Source organism: Gasterosteus aculeatus, chromosome 1 (genome assembly GCF_964276395.1).
Source record: "Gasterosteus aculeatus chromosome 1, fGasAcu3.hap1.1, whole genome shotgun sequence".
Classification (NCBI taxonomy): Eukaryota; Metazoa; Chordata; class Actinopteri; order Perciformes; family Gasterosteidae; genus Gasterosteus; species Gasterosteus aculeatus.
Window position 1 is genome coordinate 29,705,945 of NC_135688.1, and position 20,403 is coordinate 29,726,347.

The 20,403-nt window shown below is 53.1% G+C and overlaps 1 protein-coding gene across 11 annotated transcripts in view; it reads right to left on the minus strand.

Annotated features, from left to right (window-relative positions):
* LOC120819826 (nck-associated protein 5-like) overlaps positions 1-20,403 on the minus strand; it is an 81,358-nt gene that overhangs the window by 18,129 nt on the left and 42,826 nt on the right. For 9 of the 11 annotated variants that reach the window (XM_078102385.1, XM_078102381.1, XM_040177558.2 and 6 more), the window contains 7 exons: positions 20,011-20,074; positions 14,331-14,464; positions 5,784-5,874; positions 3,605-3,757; positions 2,052-2,120; positions 1,127-1,165; positions 922-1,041 (listed from right to left, as the gene is read on the minus strand). In XM_078102385.1, coding sequence (XP_077958511.1) covers positions 922-1,041; positions 1,127-1,165; positions 2,052-2,120; positions 3,605-3,757; positions 5,784-5,874; positions 14,331-14,464; positions 20,011-20,074 — 670 coding nt within the window. Of the gene's footprint in view, positions 1-921; positions 1,042-1,126; positions 1,166-2,051; positions 2,121-3,604; positions 3,758-5,783; positions 5,875-11,657; positions 12,624-14,330; positions 14,465-20,010; positions 20,075-20,403 lie in introns of those variants that run through there. The other 2 variants (XM_078102384.1, XM_078102383.1) reach the window with 1 other exon arrangement.

Consider the following 20,403-nt stretch of genomic DNA (forward strand, 5'->3'; position numbering starts at 1 on the left):
CACCTCCTTGGTGCAGCTTCACGTCACATGTTCCCGCCCGTCCAATAATGACGGCTGATACTGCGAGAGCTTTACAACACACAGGAGCCTTATTATTTCTATTTTCTCTTTGGGCTCAGCGTTTCTTCCGTTCCTGCCCTCCTTGTTTTTAACTCGTCTCTGGTCTCTGGTCTCACCCCCCCTCTGTCCTTCCTCCCTTATCTACCCTGGCTGGCTCTCCTTTCATCCTCTCTCCTCTTTCTCCCCTCTGGCCTCGACTGGACGCACGGCTCCCTCGTCTCTCTTCTGGCAGCTTGCTATTTTCGTATCGACAGCGAGGACCCCCGGAATTTACCCCTTTTATGTGAAGCCCTCCTTTCCAGACGTGACCTTCTTGCCGTTCAATGCGACATCACAAAAGACGGGGGGGGGGGGGAATCGCATGGCGGCACAGGTCCACGTGTCTCGTAATTGCGCCTCTAAGATCCAGCTGGAACGCACACAAACATTTCTCGCTGGAGTGTTCAAAGCGGCCAATCAGAGGAGCCGAGTCACCGTGGGGCTTTGTGGGTAATATGAACGCCGCGGCTGTTGTGTGATGATTACAGGGAGGAGATGATGGACGCCGGTTCACAGAACTACAACTATACGTTTTATTGTGATTTGGGGGGGAAGTGGTTTAGTTCCGCTCGGTGGAACTAAAAAGTTAACAGTTAACCTGCTTCACTAAACCACGAAAATAAACCTCAATACGACCTCAGATTGAACCAGCAAGCACGACAAACACACACAAACAACAAGCGATCCGTGCTCTAAGGCTTCTCTTCTTTTATCTGGGTTGGTATAAAAGATCAGTTTTGTATTCAGTGTCGTCAGCTGAGAGCTCAGAGAATGTTGATAACAACCCAGAACTTCCTTCCCTGGTGTGAACGGGCGGCGTACCTGCAGGAGCAGGTCCGAGGCGGGCTTGATGCGCTGCTGGAAGAGAACTCCCAGCGCCCGATTCTGCTGCTCCAGGTCAGAGACTCGAGTCCGCAGCTTCACACATTCCTCCCTCAGGTCCTGAGCGAGGAAAGCACATCAGCACGTCATCACCGACAAGCCCGCAGAGCACGTTTCTGATGGCATTTGACCGGCGGAAACAAACCTTCTGGGTGAGAAGCGCCTGCACCACTTGATTGGCGACCTGGAAACCGACGCCGACAGAAAGAAAAACAAAGTGTTACTGAACTTAATTCAAAGCCTTTTCGATCCTTACCGGCCTCTGTGGACCAGCGCTCACCGCTAATGCTGCACCTCCTCCTCTAATGGAGTCATTGGGAAGTGGTGCGGACACACCGGCACAATATTACGGGTGTCCGGTGTGTGTGTGTGTGTGCATGTTACACACACCTCCTAAACATGTCCCACCCTCACTGCTGGTATAGCGACTGATGTAGAGGCCTCACCGCGGCCTCGCGCCTTCAGACCGCAACGCCGATGCAGAAGCGGCTCCGGTTACGGCCCATTGATTGCTCATTAATACCGCGCGAAGCCACGCGGGCTCTTTTTTGAGTGCACTCGCTCTGGTTTATCGAATGAGGCGGCGACGGGAGTAAACACGGTGAAATGAGCCCCGCCGCTGGAACCGCGAGCCACACGTCGGATCAAACGGCGGCCGGCGTCGGACGGAGGATTTGATCTCTGATTGCGAAGTGATTAAAGTACAAAATGAGCTCACACACACACGCACAGATACATCAGCAGCTGGGCTGGAAAAAAAAACATTGTTAGAGAGAAACACACAGCCTGCATCCTTCAAACGGCATCATTAACAAGCCCCCCCCCCCTCCCCCCCCCCCCGCTTTATCCCTGAGACCATCCAACGCGAGCAAAGCGCTGCAACAAAATTCCTCCACTGTTTTTCTTTTTAATCACTCACTTCCCCCCCACCCTCCCTCCCCCTCTCCCTCCCCCCCCTCCTCCTGACAGTTCTTCCCTCCCTCGGTCCGCTGAGCCTGTTGGTTCCAGGACATATTGCGCAACTCCCCCCCCCCCCCTTGAGAGTGTGCGTGACCACGGCAGACTCTCACCTCATCCAGGCAGCGTTCGTACTGTTCCCTCTGGCTCTCGTTCTCCACGGCCAGGGCGGAATTCTTCTCCTGCAAAGAGCACACGGACGCACCGGGGTTCAACAACAACAACAACAACAACAACGACGACGACGGCGACGAGACAGGAATCGCAGTCGAGCGGAGCTGCAGGTAACGGGAGCGGTGCTGCGCAAAAGGTCAGATTCCCGCGCTGGAGCAGGAGGGCCAACAGCACGGCTAAAAGGTCAAGGGGGTCGGAAGTTGTGATGCTGAACTTTGGAGTTTGGACCTAATGGGAACATCTCCTCCGCGATGAGGCGGCTTCCAATTGATCTCTGGGAGGTTTCCAATTTGTCAGCGGCAGGTAGCACGTTCGGGGCCGTCAGCCCGCCTGGCTTCTCTCTCCGCGTGCTGATGGAAACACGGGGAACGTGAATGCAGCCACTGACTCATTAAGTACTGCAGCATGACGGCGAGCGTGCAGATATCTGCTGTGTCGCAGTCGTTGTCCACAGTCGTGTATGAAGTGTCATTCGACTCTCCATCCACCATCCAGACTGGCAGAAAGCGACTTTAGCAGCGTTTTGTTGCCCAAACCCTGAATGTTATTTCTGCTTCATTGTGCAATGACAAAAGGTTGAAAGGAGAACGTCATTTGGATTTGGTAATGGATTTACTGCAGCGCGTCCCGTAACGTCTTCCTCTGTCATTGTCCTCTGGAAGACCTTGACATAGACGGCTCATGGCAGCTTAAAAAAGACATTCGTAGGTGACAGTGTGGAGGGATTATTTACATTTCTGCTGACAGGAGATTGGCACAATGCACGTTACGACAATAGATAAATGCAGACCGACGACCATGTTTACAGCCTCGGGTTATTTCGCTGATGCTGTTTTCCGGCTGCTGGAGCGTTTTTGTGCAGGAATAAACAAAAGGGAATTGAATCTGAAGCAAAGTTCATTCTGTAGAGTGCGTTGTGTAAGGTACTGGATATGGATAAGTACCGCGGCGACCACACTTCATGTGATCCAATCCGTCCCTGCAAGGACAAAGGAATCCATTAAATCACCTGAGCGGGAAAACCTTAGACCTTCGTGCATGAAGGACGTTGATAACAGAACCTCTGCGGCCACATTTATGTTCTCACCCCCTTAAAAAGGAAGACGGCCGACGGCCCTTTCGCCGAAAAAGCCGCGCGTCTTCGTTAAAGCTCCAGTCACAGACTGGCACCTTAACGAACAGCGGGAGGAATAAGCGCTGCGCGTCGCTTGCACAGTGTCCTCGGCGTTTATGCAAAGTGGGGGCCGGTGATGTATCGCCTCCGCTTGGCTCTAGCCGCACGAGCCGGCGGCGCATCCATCACCCACGCCGGCAGAATGCAATTAAATGGCAGGTAGCTTTTTGAAAAAGCCATCTAAATACGTAAAGTGTAGGTATTCTCCTTTGGATTGCAGTAGAGAGCTGAGACCGTGTGTCCCTGTGGCGGATCTCCCACCCCGAGCGCATAGGAAAACCAGAGGCCCCTGCAGAGGACGGGGGCCGCAGCGCTCACCTCCAGGGCCTTGAGGCGATCCACGAGCGGTCGGCCGTCGCCGTCGCCCTCTTCCGATGGGCCGGGATCGGCGACGGGCGCGTCCGGCTCCGTCCGGGAGCCTTTCTCTCCGGGGCCGTCGTACTGTTTACGCACCTCCTCGGAGAGCTTGTCCTGACACAATGGAAAAAAAGAAGACGGGGTTAGAAGGGGACGAGCAACAGGAGGAGGGGGACAGAGGAAGTGGGTAAAAGCGAGCAGATGGGGGGGGAAACAGCGTTCGGGAGCGAGCTTTGACAAACGTTTCAGGGCAGGACGCGAGGTAAGGAGCCGTGAACGACAAATAAAAGAGAGACAGTGAAAGGGGAGAGGATCAGACGGGCAGACGGGACTACAGAGCTGCAAAACGTCCCCTAATCCCTAATCACGTTTCACTTGTTTCCCAAAGAGTGGCCGTGACCTTGAGGGCTCTCGCCTCGATGCTCTTCTCTCCCCCGCTTGGCCTCGGCCGCGCGTCTGTCTCCCCCTTTCGTCTCTTTTTCTCCCTGCGGCATCTGCGATAATGAACTGACGGTAATAATAAGCCACTAATTAGGCACTGCGAGAAGAAAACACAACGGGCTTCCTGGCACACGCGTGTGACGTGTCGTGAAATGCTCTAAAGGGACATACGATTGTTTTCAGTGTGTCGGAAATCTTGCGCGTTTCATAGAACGAGATGCGGCCGTGAGCAGTTTAAATATGTTAAATGTGTTTCTCCACTAAAACCCTGATTCATTTGAATACGACAATCAGGTAAAACATGAAATGTCCAAAGAAAGGATTTTAATTTCATCTGCAGAACCAAATCAAGAGAAGAATTCTTCTCAGATTCAAGGAGATTTTTGTGGATTCAAATTTAGAGTTTTGTGCCAAAAGGTATTTTCTGCTTAAAATTTAATCTATATTATGTTCACACTTCAAGCAACACAAAACCACCAAGATGTCTGTTGAATGAGGCTATCTATACATATATATATATATATATATATATATATATACATATGTATGTAATCCAAATGTGGCACGAGATGCTTTGTTCTGCTAATAGGAGTTGGAGCACTTTGTTTTCTGCCTCATCCAGTATCTTCCAAAAACTATATTAGGTTTTCCATCTCGCTCGATTCCATCAGACAATTGGGTTGGAGGCAATCCTTTAAAGTCACGCTCTAAAGTTTGCTTTGGTTTGCCGTCGGCGCTCATCAGGCGGCGTTAAAGGGCTCGCCCATAATCGCCGCGGAGAGAGCGTGCCGAGGAGGAGGCGAGGAAACCTTGCACCTCGCGCTGCCCTTTCAAGTTATTGAGTTTGTCTGCTGGACACACAGAACGCGGCCGAGTGCATCTGCTGGGGATGGCATGATAATAACCCTCCCAGTTTATTCTCTGTGACTGCTGAGCAGAGGAGCGAGGTGTGTCTACACGCAGCAAATGTCACTGCGGAATAGATTCTCTTCACACATGAATGAACCCTAATTGGCCCAGTTATGCACTTTAGAATAGGCGTTGATTACCATGAAATCATTTACAGTGAGGATTTAGAGACGGGTAAATAAGACGACGCGTCATAATGCCGAATGTGTTCGTGCTCGCGGATGAAGGCATTCGCTGAGAGCCTCCACGCAACCCTTCCCACGTCGCCCCTCGTCGTCCTGCTGCTGCTCGGCCCAGGAGAGGATTACTGTGCACACAGTCGTATCTTCATCATGCAGCTTTTGCACCTCCGGACAGTTTACAGCACATTCTTCGTTTCACCGTCTCCACCTTTTTCGTCCTTTTGGTGCTTGTTTTCATCCTCTGCCCTGCTTCACCGGCACACCATTACTTTCCTGCAGGTATTTTGCTGCAAGACTCTTTCTACCCTTCTTTTTACCTCTATAATATCTCTAGTGACTGCAATGATGCACATGACGTGTAACGTCAGCACAACAATGCAACACACACACACACACACCTCTTTCTTCTGGCCCTCAGACATGGGGGAGAATAACGACCCCCGGCGCCTCAGAAATATCCGTATTCTCTCTGCTCCGTCCCGCCGGCTGTCTCTCTTATGTAACCAGAACACTCACCTTGGGCTTTGCTCCACGTGGTCTGACCTGAGTACCGGGACGAGCCCGACACCGACGATATGAGTGCACATTATATCAGTGGATTCATTTACCCTGTAGGCCTTCATGATGTCCATCGTGTCCACGGCCGCATGCTCCACCACGCCCTGGTTCTGCAGCAGAGACCGCAGCGTCTCTTCCATCCTGCACACAGAACACGACATGAGATTGTCATCACTTATGGACAATGTTTCATCCGAAGGAGCTGGTTGCACGTAAGCCTTCGGATAACAAAGGGCCAACACATTGCTCCTTGTGAGATGTTTCAGGCAGCCTGAGCTCCTCGCACCGCCTCCAGGTGTGAAAGTGAAGATCCAAAAGGAACAGACAGCAGCAGAACCTCAAGGTTCTCCTGGCTCAGCTGGAGAGGATCATTCTGCTCCGGAGTGATGACACGCGGTACAAATTAAAAACAAGGCCGATTTTCAAGCCGTTTTACAACGTTTATCCCACGTTTGTTGTTTGAAATGCATCCATTGCATATTTTTTTCCGCTTCCACAAACAAACTGATCATGAAAAGAGAGTTGGACTAAATAAGTGCCAGAGACACGAGCTGGATGATGGCATTTCTTTGGATTGAATCCCAACCTTTGAGCTGTCAGCTGACAACGCCGGGAACGCCGCGGCTCTGAATGAGCGGATTGAGTGCAGAATGTGCAAACATTGTGCTCACTGACTTTGCACTTGTGTAGGCGTGTGTCAGTGTTGGCTGGTGGCGAATACCGACCGGGTGACCTCGGCCATCAAGTGCTGGTTTGCTCCAAACAATTTTAGCGTCGCTTTTTTTTCCCTGCATAGCCATGCAAGCTGCACACGGAATAGGTGAAAAGAGGGGCCGTGTATTTCCATCTGAATAAAAGCCACAAGCCATTTCCAGCCCTCGATTTGCAACCTTTGACCCCCACGGGCATTGACTTATTCAGGGATTAGCTCCATGACATTATCTGGTACCCAGCTGGCAGGACATAAACCTAAATGCAGATAAAAGGCACATTCAGTATACTGGCACTGCCACGCTGTGATTCCCGGTGAAGCGAAGGTGGAGCATTCAGTAAGTTTGTAAAAGCTTCATTGTGCATAAATAGGGAAACATCTCATTTTAAAGTATAATACCGTAATTGATAACATCAGTGATATTAGAGGTGCTTATATGCTTATATATAATATCACCCGAGCCTAGCTCTGATCGGCCCTGACCGGGGAGGGGAGGCGGGTGGGGGGGGGGGGCAGTGGGTGAGGATGAGCGCAGGCCGGCAGAGCGGGAAGGCGCCAGCGGCACCATCTGTCCGGGCTGAGCCACAAAGCCGGCTGTAATCAGGCCGCTAGCTGCTGACTGAACGGCCCAGGAAGCGAGCGGGCAGGGCCGGGGTGGGGGGCCGGGGGGGTGCCGGGGGGGCGGATCCTTCCCCGGTTCCTGCTTTAATTCATCAGCACAACCTATAGAGCAAAAAGGGGAGGCGAGTAGGGGCAGTTCCCCTGCAGACCTCAGCCTCTATTTGGTTGACTAAAAGTCCGTAACCAGGTGGAGCCGAAGGACCCGTGTGCAAACGAACCAAATGTCACCAGGGAAGGAACAGATGGAGTCAAGATGATTCCAATGCAATACAAATGCAAACATGTGCCAAACGACCCAAAGAGGCAATTGTCAGATTAAACAAACCACATCGGGGGTTTTAGCCACACCTGCACACACACTTCCCAGGCTGACCTCCATGACCTTCGCTTACAGAGTGGCAGGCTGGTTGAGAAGCACTTTGATGCCTGCTTCCTACTGCCGTGTGTGTGTGTGGGGGGGAGTGGGGGGGGGGGGGGGGTCTTGATGTGGTTGCAGGGGTTTGTGGCACTCTGGCACACCTGAAAGGAACCCTTTGTGGTTCCAAACGGCCACATGGAGCCGCGCCGCTTTCCATACGGCGTCCGTTTCAAAGTCACATGAAGCACAGATGTGGCTCCTCGCTGGACGGACTTTGGTGCTTTTGAGGGGGGAGGGGGGGCACTGAAAGGCTTTGAAGTTGAGCAGAGGTGGGGGACAGGAGACGTGGACAGAGAGGCTAAATCCATTCGGAAGGAAGATCTAAAACATCTATTCATCGCCTCCAAATATAAACTCAGGATTGGGCCTGAACTGACAGTTATCATCTCTGCAACAAACAACAAAAACAATTCTTTGGAGAATCACCTCCCAGTAATCATTGCTATATAACAGCCCTTCTGCTCTATTGCAGCATTAATTAGTAACAAGCAATACTTCATGAGAGAACACGTTCTAAAGGCATCGAAAAGTGCATTTAAGTAATTAAATGCAAGTAGTAAATCCTGCTAAAAACTAAATGGGACCATCAAAAGAGCGCATAAAATATAGAGTGTAATTTGTCAGTATACTGTAAATTCAGACCCCTAAAACGTATCTACGCGTGTGAGAGTCTGCTGAGCGCCTGTGATGGATGGATTATTATTCTCAGATGACAGAGCATTACTTTACATAGAAATATTATCTTGTTCAGAGTGATAGTGTGATTAATCTCAAAGGGTTTGCCAAGGACCTCTTGAAAACATCATTCAGGGGAGGAGAGAGGGAAGGAAGGACAAATACTGCGTGCGTGTGTGTGTGTGTGTGTGTGTGTGTGTGTGTTTTGAGGGCACTCGCATGGAGGAAAAAGCTAATTCTGGCTTCCCTGACCCCGCCGCGCCACACGCTGAATCTAAAGCGCGCCGTTCGTCAGCAGTGCAGGAAATACAATTAGGGGTGCAATCAATTCGCAGCCTGCAGGCCTGCCGATCTTCAGACCAACCTCTGAGTCTCACACACACACACACACACACACACACACACACACACACACCAGCAAACAAGGTTTGAGGGCGACCGAGTGAGTGACGCCTCGTCAGAACTGACGGGGACAATTAGAGGTGAAATGCTGTGCTGGTTGACATCACACAGTCAGCGTAAAAAAACCTCTTCTTCTTCTTTACGGTTTAGCTGTCAAAAGCCACAATGATATCGAGACTTCAAACGAAGGAGCGTTTCATTCAGAACGACTTCTGTTCAACGAGACTGGCTTCAGCGATCAAAAGGACCCCAAACCGACACCCCGAGCTCAGAACTCACCCCATCTTCAGTCCCCCCCCTCTCTCTCTCTCGCTCTGAAAGCCAGAAGCACCGAGCAGAAGTCGCCGAGCTCCGCACGGAGAGGCCTCCGGACGCGCCCTCAGCGCCGCGGCGTGACCCGCGTGGCCAAACTAGGCCATGCGGCCATCACGTAAGAGCCTGAGAGTGCCTGAGAGTGACGGCGGATCTCATTTTCTCGCTCGCCGTGTCTCCGGTGTGTCATTACCCCGCCGGCGATCCAGCAGGCAAAGACTTCCCCGTATGTCCCGTGTTAAGCCCTCGCCGAAAGGAGGAGGGACCCCCCGCTGGCTCGGATCAGACGGGAGTCAGGGATGGACTAAGGACGGGGATCCCTCTGTTTTGTCAGGCTATGTGTGTGTGTGTGTGTGTGTGTGTGTGTGTGCAGATTGGTGATTAAGAGGCTTTGGCTTCACTGAAAACCAACACTTTCCCTGTAAGAAGGATAACGCGGGGGGCTGCGCGCCAGGACTCCCTGGTCGCTGTCACATCTCGCCGCGGTTGCGTGTCTGGGCTGCCAGCGTCCCTTGGCGACGGCAACTCGGTGCTTCAAAAGGAAAACCTGATGCTCGAGATAAAGACGACACCACGAAGCCCCTCGTAATCTATAGCCGCACAAAGCGTCAAAAGTCTGAATATGATTACGGTTTAAGGACGAGAGTCGAAGCATGGGAAGGAAAGACGCGAGATGAAGCAGCTCGTCTGCTCACTCTCACTTTATCAGCGGCTCACGTTGGCCGAGACACTCCAATCAGATTGGACCCAGTGAACAATTGGAAAACCCTTAAGCTGCTGAGATGATAGAGGGAACAATCACCTGGCTGAATGGGGGCCATCGGCGGGGGGGGCTGCATCGAACGCCTTATCTGACCTGCAGAACCGTCCGATCTGGCTGAAGAATATTCCATCCTAATCACTCGTGCACGCCAACCTCTGCCGGCCCGGCTTAAGCGGCCCGATAAGCCACTCGCATCCTCTCGGCGGACGGGAGGTCAAACCCTGCGGGAACTAAACCAGATGCCTTTGGTGGCGGGTGGCTCCACTTTACGGCCCTCGAGGACGCTTCAGATCTGTAAAAGTCGTGCACGATACGGAGGGGTAGCATTACAAAGGGTTTCGCCCTTGTGACCACGGACTCCGGTCAGCGACCTTTAACCTCCTCAACGAGACACACATGCCACAGAAAAGGAGATCAAGAGGCCAAAGCATTTGGCAGATATTTGTTCGCTCAATTCAACTTCTACATTAAAATGTGCATTTCTGCCTGAGCGACTAGTCAGCGAGGCGGGTGAGTTAAAAGAGAGTCCTCTTTAAGCAGTCAGCAGTGAGGGAGCCATTGGCTCCGTATCCCACCGGCCTTCAGGCCTTCAGGCCTTCAGGCATGTGTGTCCCACATGTGAGCCGGAGAGACAACAGACCGAGGACGACGTCCCAGCAAGGGGGGGGGCCTTGAGACTATTAGTCTATTAAAATGCCCTCCGTGTTGCTCACGTGATCCGCGCGTTCAGACACGGGACACAACAGCGGCCTTTGTGCGTTTGTGTCACATCCATACCGCGACCATGGGGCCGGTTTGGATTACATCCTTTTTAGCTCTAGGCTCCAATCTGTGAGCAGCAGCTCTCTGAGCCTGGAGGGAGCAGGCGATGTGTGGACGGCTGCCCTACTTCCACACGAGCTTGTAATCTGACCTCCTTCAGCTCGCCTGTAAACATCATAACCAGCATGTTTAATCCAAGGTGGAAGTTAGCCAAGTGCAGCGTGTGTGTGTGTGTGTGTGTGAGAGTGTTTGTGATTGTCTGACATAGTTACAAGCAAGTAATAGGATGCACTTCGACCCACAACCCAGCAGGGTGCTTAGTAATGGAACAGACTTTCTTCCCTCACTTTTTATAACTTCTTTTTTTTTTTAAGAGTTGGTACCAATACTCGTGTGGGCTGGCAATGTGGTGCAGGCGATGGAGCGACCCAAATTAAGTTCAATCACACTTAATTCCCTGCTCAAATTTAGAAGTTAAATAGAGGGGCTGAAATGAACCAATAAATCCTTTTAAATATGAGGTGCTCCCAAAATAGTCCAGACACCCATTATCTATTTAACAGCTCCTGTTCCCATTGGGCGGGAGAAAGGAAGTGACTTCAAACGGCTGACCCCCCTCCATCTTGTTAATGACCCCAGATGTGTCGTCCTGAACAGGGGCCCGATTCATCCGGCTAAATCCTCCAGCCGCCAAAAGCACCCAGGGGGTCCGTTTCCAGTGTGCCGAATCAAAGCCTTTGGCCCGGGCGCGGCGGGACGACGGGGTGATTGGAAGAGAGGCCATTGATCTGCAAACACAGGGCAATCACTCCGCTCCCTCCATGAGCATGTACGCCGGTCCAGCTGTGCAGTCCAGAGTAGTGGGGCGGGATTGGGGGTAATGAGAGTAACACATGAACGCATACAACACACACACACACACACACACACACACTGAGCTATGTAACTTTACTCTGTGGGCCGTGCAGGGACCTCAGCCTGTTTACATCCCACACTGAGCGATGTGCAGAAGCAAAACGCTGCCGGGCCGTAAATCTGCCCGGCGGTCGCTGCGTGCGGTTGATGTCAGTCCAGCCACGAGTCTCCTCGCAATCCCGCCGCGGAGACGGCCCCTCACGTCCAGGCTCAAGCGGACCGGGTCGGAAATAAAGTCGAGGGGAAGTTATTTGCAAGCCATCCCAAGCCGAGCCGCCTCCCAAACTGTCCCCGAGTTCTGTTAAAAAGACACAATAATACAAAGTGGCTCTTCTGCTCATTACCTGCCAACTGCTTCCCTCATCCTGGGGCCACGCAGGGCCCCCAGCGGCCCCCGTGGGCCCGCCGGCTCCCATCCGGTCATCCTGTCCGAGGGTAGCGACACAGGAAGGGCAGGGGGGGGGGGATGCGCCGCCGGACGCACGTCCAAACGGACCCCGGCGCACTATATTTACGCTTCTTGTTTCCTGTTGTCCTTTTGTCAAACGGGAGACTTCAGACAGCGTCTCTCGGGCTGCTCCCCCCACCCTCTCCCTCCTCCGGTCCCCTTCTTCCCGTCTCCCGGCTCCCAAATGTCTTGCCCATATGGAGTTAGAGGGACGTCCAGGGTGGGCCGAGGGGGGTGGGGGGGGGGGCTGTGGGCTGGAGTCTCCCACCAATCCAACGGGAGTTTAATGATGGTGGTGAAGCAGAGGGGGGTTGACCCAAGTCAGGAGGGGCCGCGCATGTGACCCACACCGATTGGGGGAGGGCGTGTGTGTGCGTGTGTGTGTGTGTGTGTGTGTGTGTGCACCTCTGTGTCTGCAGCCCGAACGGTCACTTGAGGAATGCAGCCGTTCTGATCTCAGCCGTGAAAACACAAGCAAATTGAGCTCTTAAGCGGATGACTGTCGGAAAAAGAAAAGCCAGTTGTTTTGTCCCTGCGTTGCATTCAAGGCAGACGCACACACACACACGCACGCACACGCACGCACACGCAGGCTGGAGGAAGCAGATTCCCCCGGAGGTTGTCTGGCTCCAGGAGAGACTGTCTGATCTTTTCCTTTTTGTTGTCGATACGCCCGTTTGTTCGCGCGTGTGACGCAAAGAGCGACTCCGAGCAGCTCGTTGCCTTTTGTCTCATATCGCCACGGAAACACCGCCTCGCTCTCCTGAAGCAAGCGCTAACAAAACAAACAAAAAAAAGAAATGCATTTAGTCAAATCGGACTGGACTCTATGCTCATTTGCATGGTTTTTGATTACTTTGCTCCAACCACTCGCCTGCTTTCATCCTTCAAGACGCTTCGCCGGTTGCCAGCTGATTTCACTTCCATCCTCGCGATTCAGAGCACAACCCCCAATTAATTAAAAGTAGGCAATCAATTGTTGCCTGGGGGCAAAACAGATTTCAGTCTATTTAACTTAACATGTTTTCTAACAACGTTTTTTTTTTTTATTCCCGATGTGCAACAACCAACAGCTCAAATCAATCAGGGGATAATTGTTGAAGGTCTCCATGAGCACAAGCAGTACAGACACCAATGCTGTCACATGGGTCAACGTGGGTGTGCAGATGCATGTCCATAAGCCAATGACTGAGATGCATGTGGGGCGAAGGTCCACGCGAAGAGCCAGTCATCTTTTCCTTTTCTTGTTGCTTGTAACTCCCTAATTAAAGTCACCTCGCTGACGTCCCACCCGCCGGCCCGGCAGGGAGCCCCCCGATCATCGGCCTCCACGTGGGCGAGTTAGACGGAGACACTGACGAGGCGGCCTGCGGAAATTACAACAATTGGATGGCGCCCCTCCTCGGTGAGGACGGGGCGGCATCCAATTGACGACATAATGGAATCTTGGTCCATCATGCAGAGCCAGCAGCAGCCGCCAATCCATCCGGGGCCACGAATTCATCCGTCTCCATGGGGACCGGTGCAGGAGCCAATCAGGGATAAGCGTTATACACTTCCCACCCTAACGTAAGTGAGGCGAATTCTCCCCCTGCGAGACATGGACTCCCGTATTGCTGCTCTCCTGTCCACCAATTCACCACTACGGTACATTTTAAAGAGGTTTACCCGAGGAGGGAATGTCCTCCACAAACATTATCACCACTTTCCTGGCGAGGGAAGTGGGGGGGGGGACCACAATGAGTCCCACACAGAGACACTACCGCGCTGCACAGTGCAGAAAACGAAGGGTCATCAGACACCGACTGCAAAATATAACCTGTAAACCGTGACTCCACAAAGGCTGCGTCCTGCATGGACCTCCAGTGACACGCCGGCTGAAGAGATGATGGTGAGATGCACTGAAGAAACCATTCGCCCCTGGGGTAAGAGCTGTGAGCCGTAAAATAAGAGAGAAACACCACCGAGTTTAATTCAGAGGCGCCAACCGAGCATTTTAAACGTGGGATAAATCTTCAGAGTGGCTCTTATCGGCACTCGGGGACGCTGGGACCATTACAAGCTACAGGATTTATAAGGAGGAGGAGATAAACAGCTAACGTGAACTCTCTGGACTCGTTTCCTCTTCTTCTTTGTTGGTAAAGAAAAAGCGCTTGAAGGCCTGTCGCCCTATTAAGTCATCAGCTGGTGATTGGCCGGCCCTCTCCGTCACACCTGGGGGGCGGCGGCGAGATGGAGCGGCAGCTCCGGCGTTGGAGGTTACGGAAACGGGAGCGTCGTTTGAGCACTTCGTTTCCAAGCATCGACCCTCCATTTGCCCGACGGCAAGGCGAAGGGAGCAGAGAAATGCCGCCGTGGTACTCGGACGATATAACCAAGGAGCGAAGGAAGTGGTAAAGGCAGGAACGCCGTATTGATTTAAGGTTAATAAGACAAAGCGGTGATTGGAGGTTAACTGCGGCCAAAAGGCCGAGACTACTATTGGGAAGAGATGGATGTTGGGACTTTTAGTTTGGATCTTTGTGGTTAATTTACTCTGCCGGATACCACTGCTGACCCGTTCCGTTACCTGGAGAACTGCTGCTGCAGTGACACCATCTGCGCCCGTCCCAGCTCCGACTCCTCCGTCACCTCCCGGAGGCGCTTCTCGCTCTCCAGTCGCAGCCGTCGCTCTTCCTCTAGCTCGTGGATCAGCTTTTCTCGCTGTGGAAAACACACACACACACACACACATCCTTAAGTCACACTTAGTTTCTGATCCGGGGGGGGGCATCGGCGCCTGGTTCCCTGGACGCTCCACGGATGTTATCGTCGCAGGAGGTTTTCGACTTCATTGTCTGACATGTGACACAGGTGGCCGGGTTCCACGTGGAGCTTCAGGGGTGAGAGGGAATGAAAGCACGAGGGCGTGATGGCATTCAAGCAGCCACAGCGGCGTTACACTTCCGCGGTTTGTTCTGAAATGTTCTGACCTCCTCTCTCTGCTGCCGTGACAGAAAGTTCACACTAAATGTCAAACCACATTTCAAACCTCCATCTTCCTCTGCGCTCCCGCGTTCAATTAGAACTATTGAGAACTGGAGTAAATGTGAGTCACTGGGATTATTATTTTCAGAATCTTGGGCTGCAGAACTGCAGAGAGTCCATTGTGATCTGATATAAGGATCCTTCGGCGTCATTTTCCAGCTCATTAGATGCTCTGTAGTGTCATGGAGGGAATGATCATCTGGCTCTCATCTTAAGCACCAACAGAGCTCCCGAGCTGCAGGGATCCACGCGGAAGCATAATGGGGACATCTAGTGGTACTCAGACCAAACACCCCCCCCCCCACGGTGTTTGTCTCTTTGGATCACTAAAGGTGTGCTGCCACGATCCGAAACCGGACGCCGTCAAATGCATCCGACTTAAAAAATAAATTAATAAAAGCGGGACAACTGGAAAAGACTTTCCATCGCAAGCTTTTCTATAAACAATCATATTTCATTACAATACACCGCTACTTGGCTGAAGTCGGTGGCAAAAGGTCCAGGAGAGAGAATATTAAACCCGAGTCAGCATTAAAAGCAGTTGTGGTCTCCCCCCGCGGCTGTAAATCCACGGCTGCGCTGCTCTTTACGCAGCGGGGAGGCTCTCCCTGTCAGGAGTAATGGCTGCTGTAAATCCAGGCCTGCAGAGGCATCGTAAAGTAGTACCCCTCCCTGCCAAGACCGCCACCTATATATCTGGCTCTTCTTCACATTCTCTCTTTATGGAAAAAAAAAAGACTGCGTTGTGGGAGCATGTTGCTAATATTTACTCCTGTGGTAGAAGGCGGGGATCGCTCCCTCGGGCCGCATGGGTGGAAAAAGCCTTTTCTCCTTCATGCAAACAACCACAAACGCCCTTTTTCTGTGGGGCTCCACGTGAACTAATGTGTTCAGTATTGTTCTGTGCGCTGGATCCTCACAAAAGCACCGCAGCTTTAGTGCTGATTCCTGTTGCCCACTCGGCATAAAGCGCAGTAACATCGCAGGATTTATGCTCTATTGCTTTATTTGTTCAATATATCATCTTAGCAATTTACCTCAGGCCATTAAATCAAACATTACCACGTCTTTATGTGGCCAGAAAACCCGAGCAATGGATTGCAATTCTTCTCAGCCGAAATGTTTACCGTCTACATGGATTTTTCCTGCCGCGGTGAAGAACATGCTAATTGAAAGCACACTCTTTATTAAGCCTTTCGAAATGCAACAGGCCTTCGGCCGTGCCCTGGGAAAAACTCCCAAAGTCAACACCCAGATGGGATGCGATGAACTCATGCTTGGCAACTTTCTGTGAGAATGTTTACTTTAGTTAATCCACAGAATGAGGAGATAATCCTCGCAGCGCCCCGCGTCTCCTCCGGAGGGCGACATTTTACTGGAGGAAAACTGGCAGCAGCAGAAGCTCTAACAAAGCACCTCCAACCAAAAAAAAAGCAATATCAAATGGAACGGGCCGAGTAATCTCTAAAAAATGTCCCGGGCGGGATTGCACGCCGCTCTGCAAGACACGTTTGACTGAAAAAGCCCGAGCGGGCGCCTGAGGATTATGTTTGACCTCCGTCACCAGCGAGGCTGCGTTCATTTCCTGGTTGATGAAGAAATCTCTCTGGATATGACAGAGTCCATCACGTCGTGCACGGCTGCGGACCGATGCACGGGGTGTGTAGCGGTAAAAGCGCGTTGTGTTGCAGCATACGGCTTCCATCCCTCTCACTTCTGTGTCACTCGCAGCGCAGCCCAAAATAAACCTCTCCTCTGTAATTGGACGCCATTAGCTTGTAATAGTATTCAGCTGAATTGCTAGAAGACCCCAACCCCCCCCAGATGCCCTCCGAGATCCACAGAGGACTGTAAATTAATTAGAGGCCTGTCTCCCGGTGCAGCAGGAGCTGCAGTTATCAGGGTAAGTGCATGTGGACAGTACGCGCGGCCATCGCCGGGGCTCCGGTTCCGTCTGTTGTCCATCTGCGGATGTGTAGTGTTCCTGCCGGGTTTGGGGTACAGTTCAGGGGGCTCAATAATCTCTTCATTACACAGTAACCCCCCCTCCCCCCCCTCCATACCTCCTCCTCCTCTGGTGGAGCTCTTTGCCTAATCAAAGGGCCGGGAGCGGCTCTCTGACTCGCCGCTAAAGCAAACATCGGGGACAACGGACACACAACACCGGTTCTCCATTCATGAATAAAACACGCCGCTCGGCTGTTTGTGTTTGCGTGCGCGCGCGCGTGTGTGTGTGTGTGTGTGTGTGTTCGTCAGCAATTGAAACGAAAGTGTAGCACGAGGAGGATCCGGTCACATGGTCACACATTAGTGATGTCGGGTCCGACCCGTTAAAGACACAGTGAAAGATGCAAAAACATCCACTGCCGCTCAAAGTATATTTCCAGTGTGTCTCCGTGTGATAACTGCGTCTCTGGAACCTTTGAGCAGTGTTTTATTCAGCGGGACCCTGTGTCCCCCGGGGGCCCCATCAATTCAATTATCACGGAGAGCCACTGCGTCAGCGTGAGCCTCGTCCCCCCGTAGACAGCCGCGAGCGCTGTGGCAAATAAAACACACGCACACCCCGGGAATATGCTAAATCTGAGGAGAGGCCCATTTATCATTGCCAGGGCCCCCCCGATCCCACCCCACCCAACCCCACTCAAACCCACGCATTCAGAGTCATTCAGTCACACGTTCGGCGGAGTGGGTGAAAGGGACGGTGTGGAGATGCGATTTGGGCCTGGCTGTCAGCGCCCGTCACCCGTCACACACACACACACACACCATCTCGACCGCCGCTGTCCACGGCTGATAAGGCCAATCGGCAGGGACGGCACCTGGGTCCCCTCCCCCCCCTCTGGTCCCCAGAGCTCCACGCTGTCACATTTCCCCTAAACAGCTGTCAGGTGAACTCTGTGAAGGTCCCTCTGTGCTGGAAGTCCAGGAGGACCGGAGTCTTTCAGAGCCGAGAGCCCCTCAAGACCTTTTATCTGCTGGGAGCACAAAACGCTCCTGAAGGGGCTTTCTGGGTTTAAACACTAATAAATCACTGTCAAACTCACCCTGATATGATTGAACTACCACTGACTAGTTAAACCACGGTGAGGTCCACCAGCATCAGCCTGAAGGATTGTCCCCCCCCCCCCCCAGTGTGGCTTCTCGGCCCGTCCAACCAGGAGGACAAGGGCTCCCTTTGCACAGGAGGAACATCTGCTGATCCAGTTCTCCGTTCACTAGAATCACTGGGAATTCATGATTTATCAAACGAGACGTTCAGTCTCTAAAACGAGCAGGTTTCCCTCGATGCAACGTTCCAACCGGAGTCATCGTCTGAATCGTGCAGCACATAAGCGATCTTCTGATTGCCATCGTGGCTCCGGGGCTTATTTACTCCCAATTTACATTCAAATGTGCAGCCGCTCCATTCTAATCTTTAGTTCCGCATGAAAGCGAAAACATGAGCTAGTTACACAATTAAGAAAGGTTTCCCTTTATGGTCGATGCTCCACTCAGCTGCATCAAACGCGCCAGTGTGTGAGACTCGTATCTGTTTAATCCCAGAAACCCAAAGCAGAATAAAGTCGGTCACGGTGAGATTTTCCCCATGTTTAGACAGCCGCTTCCGGTGGTCATAATCCAGCGGTTTCAGGAGCGGTAGCGCGGCCCCCTCAGCGCCGCCGTCACCGCCGCCTTCACCCGCCTGCGCGCCAACACCTCCGTGTGGTTTTGCCCCCCCCCCCACCAACAGGAAGCCCGGCGTCCTGCACTTCGCCATCAAACGGGCGGGCGGCGCCGCTTGGTTTTTTAGGGTGTGAGGAATTCAGGGGCCGACCTACAGCGGCGAGCAGAAATCAACAGGGAAGTCCACTGTTTCCGTTGCACCACGAGCACCACGCCGGGTCCCTCCTGAGTCCCGGCAGCTCTTCAGTCCCCCGCTTTCTGCCTCTGTGATCGCGTTACGCAGAGGACGGTAATGGATGTGAAGAGGGAGGACCGAGGCACGGAACCGAGGCTGCTAAAGAGGGCCATCAGATAGCGGCGCGGCGTGCAGCCACTTCTTCTAATCTGTCTCTCTCTAGGTTAGTCCCTTGGCAGGCGAGGACGAGGGGGGGGGGGGGAGCGGGCATTGGGGGTCTGCGGGGCAATTATCTCCTTGATGCAGAAGCCTCTTTCTCCTCTCTATTGATGAACGCCGTGCCCGCTCGCCCAAGCCTCCAAGGAGAGAGAGAGAGAGCATGAGGGACTCCGACGGGGATAATCCCAATTTCAAATGGAGCTTTGTGATATCCCCCCTCCTCCCTTTTCTCCCCCTCCCCCTCCGTCACCCTCCTCCTGTCTGGCACAGATAACTCATCCCTCTCTCTCTCTCTCACGCGCAGACGGCACCCCGCACATCCATGTGGAGAAATCATTCGCACGTCAGCCGCTACACACGAGAGCCGGAGGCCTTCGGCGCAAAAAGTCTTTTTCCTTTTGGAACCTCACAGGTGTGTAAAAACTCCCACATGACGCGGGAGGGTCCCGCAGGCAGGATGCACTGCACCGTCCCTGTGTGGAGAGTCTTGGTGGGGGGTCACACAAAGGTCAGGGAGGGGGGGGGGGGGGGGGAGGGGAAACGGAGGGCCATCGCTTGACTTCCTTTCCCTCAAAAGTCCGTGTGGAGAAACGTTAGCGCGGTAGATTTGCTCCTTCACCGCCCCATAACACATGTCAGTGCCAACGCTCCGCCTGCAGGGCGAGAGGAATCGACCCTGCTCAGCAGCCCTTGAGCAAAAAACTCAATGTCTAACCCCTGTGATGTGACCTCCTAGAGAAAACAAGCGCTCCTCCTTCAGGGATCAACAGGAGACGGCGTGAGAATCTCGCAGCGCGTCGGCCCTCGTGTGCTGTTGCTGTAGGCCTGCTGCCACAAAGAGAGGCAGCCGGGGCCACGGGGGGGGGCGAGGGGGGCGGGGCCTCTGCTGTACATCACGCGGTTCCCTGTCTGACCTCCTCCCCGCTGCACGGTGTGCACGCGTCGCTCCGAGACACGGATCAATGAAAAACGTCTCCACATTCTGTCTCCTGCTTACACAAAGTGAAAGCACAACATCAGCGATGTGCGCGATGCGGCTCCCGACCGCTCGTAATGTTCCACCAGCTGACCTCCTCCTCGGGGTCGCCCCCCGACGCATAACCACGCGCGCGCGTGTGTGTGTGTGTGTGTGTGTGTGAAGTGAGCGTCCGCGCTACTTTACCATTGTTCCTTCGCTCCTGCTCCGTGCGACTTCCCTCTGCAGGCGAGCCGCGGCCAGCTTTTCCCTGAAAGAGGAGAGAAGACGGGTGAGTCGACGGGCGAGACGACGGGTGAGTCGAGGGGCGAGACGACAGGTGAGTCGACGGGTGAGACGACGGGCGAGGGGACGGGCGATCGGGGTTTCAGGGGTAGTTTCTGTTTCCAGACACGTCATTCTCGCTGAGGGAATAAAAGCCTCGTATAGCTCTCTTCTGCTTAACAGGGGAATCCTCCCAAGCCTGCAAATCAGCCAACACACACACACACACACACAGACACACACACGTGGAGGAGACGGGGTCGTCTGCTCACCACGCAAAACAGAGAGCTCGCAGTTCTGTGCGGATAAAAATAG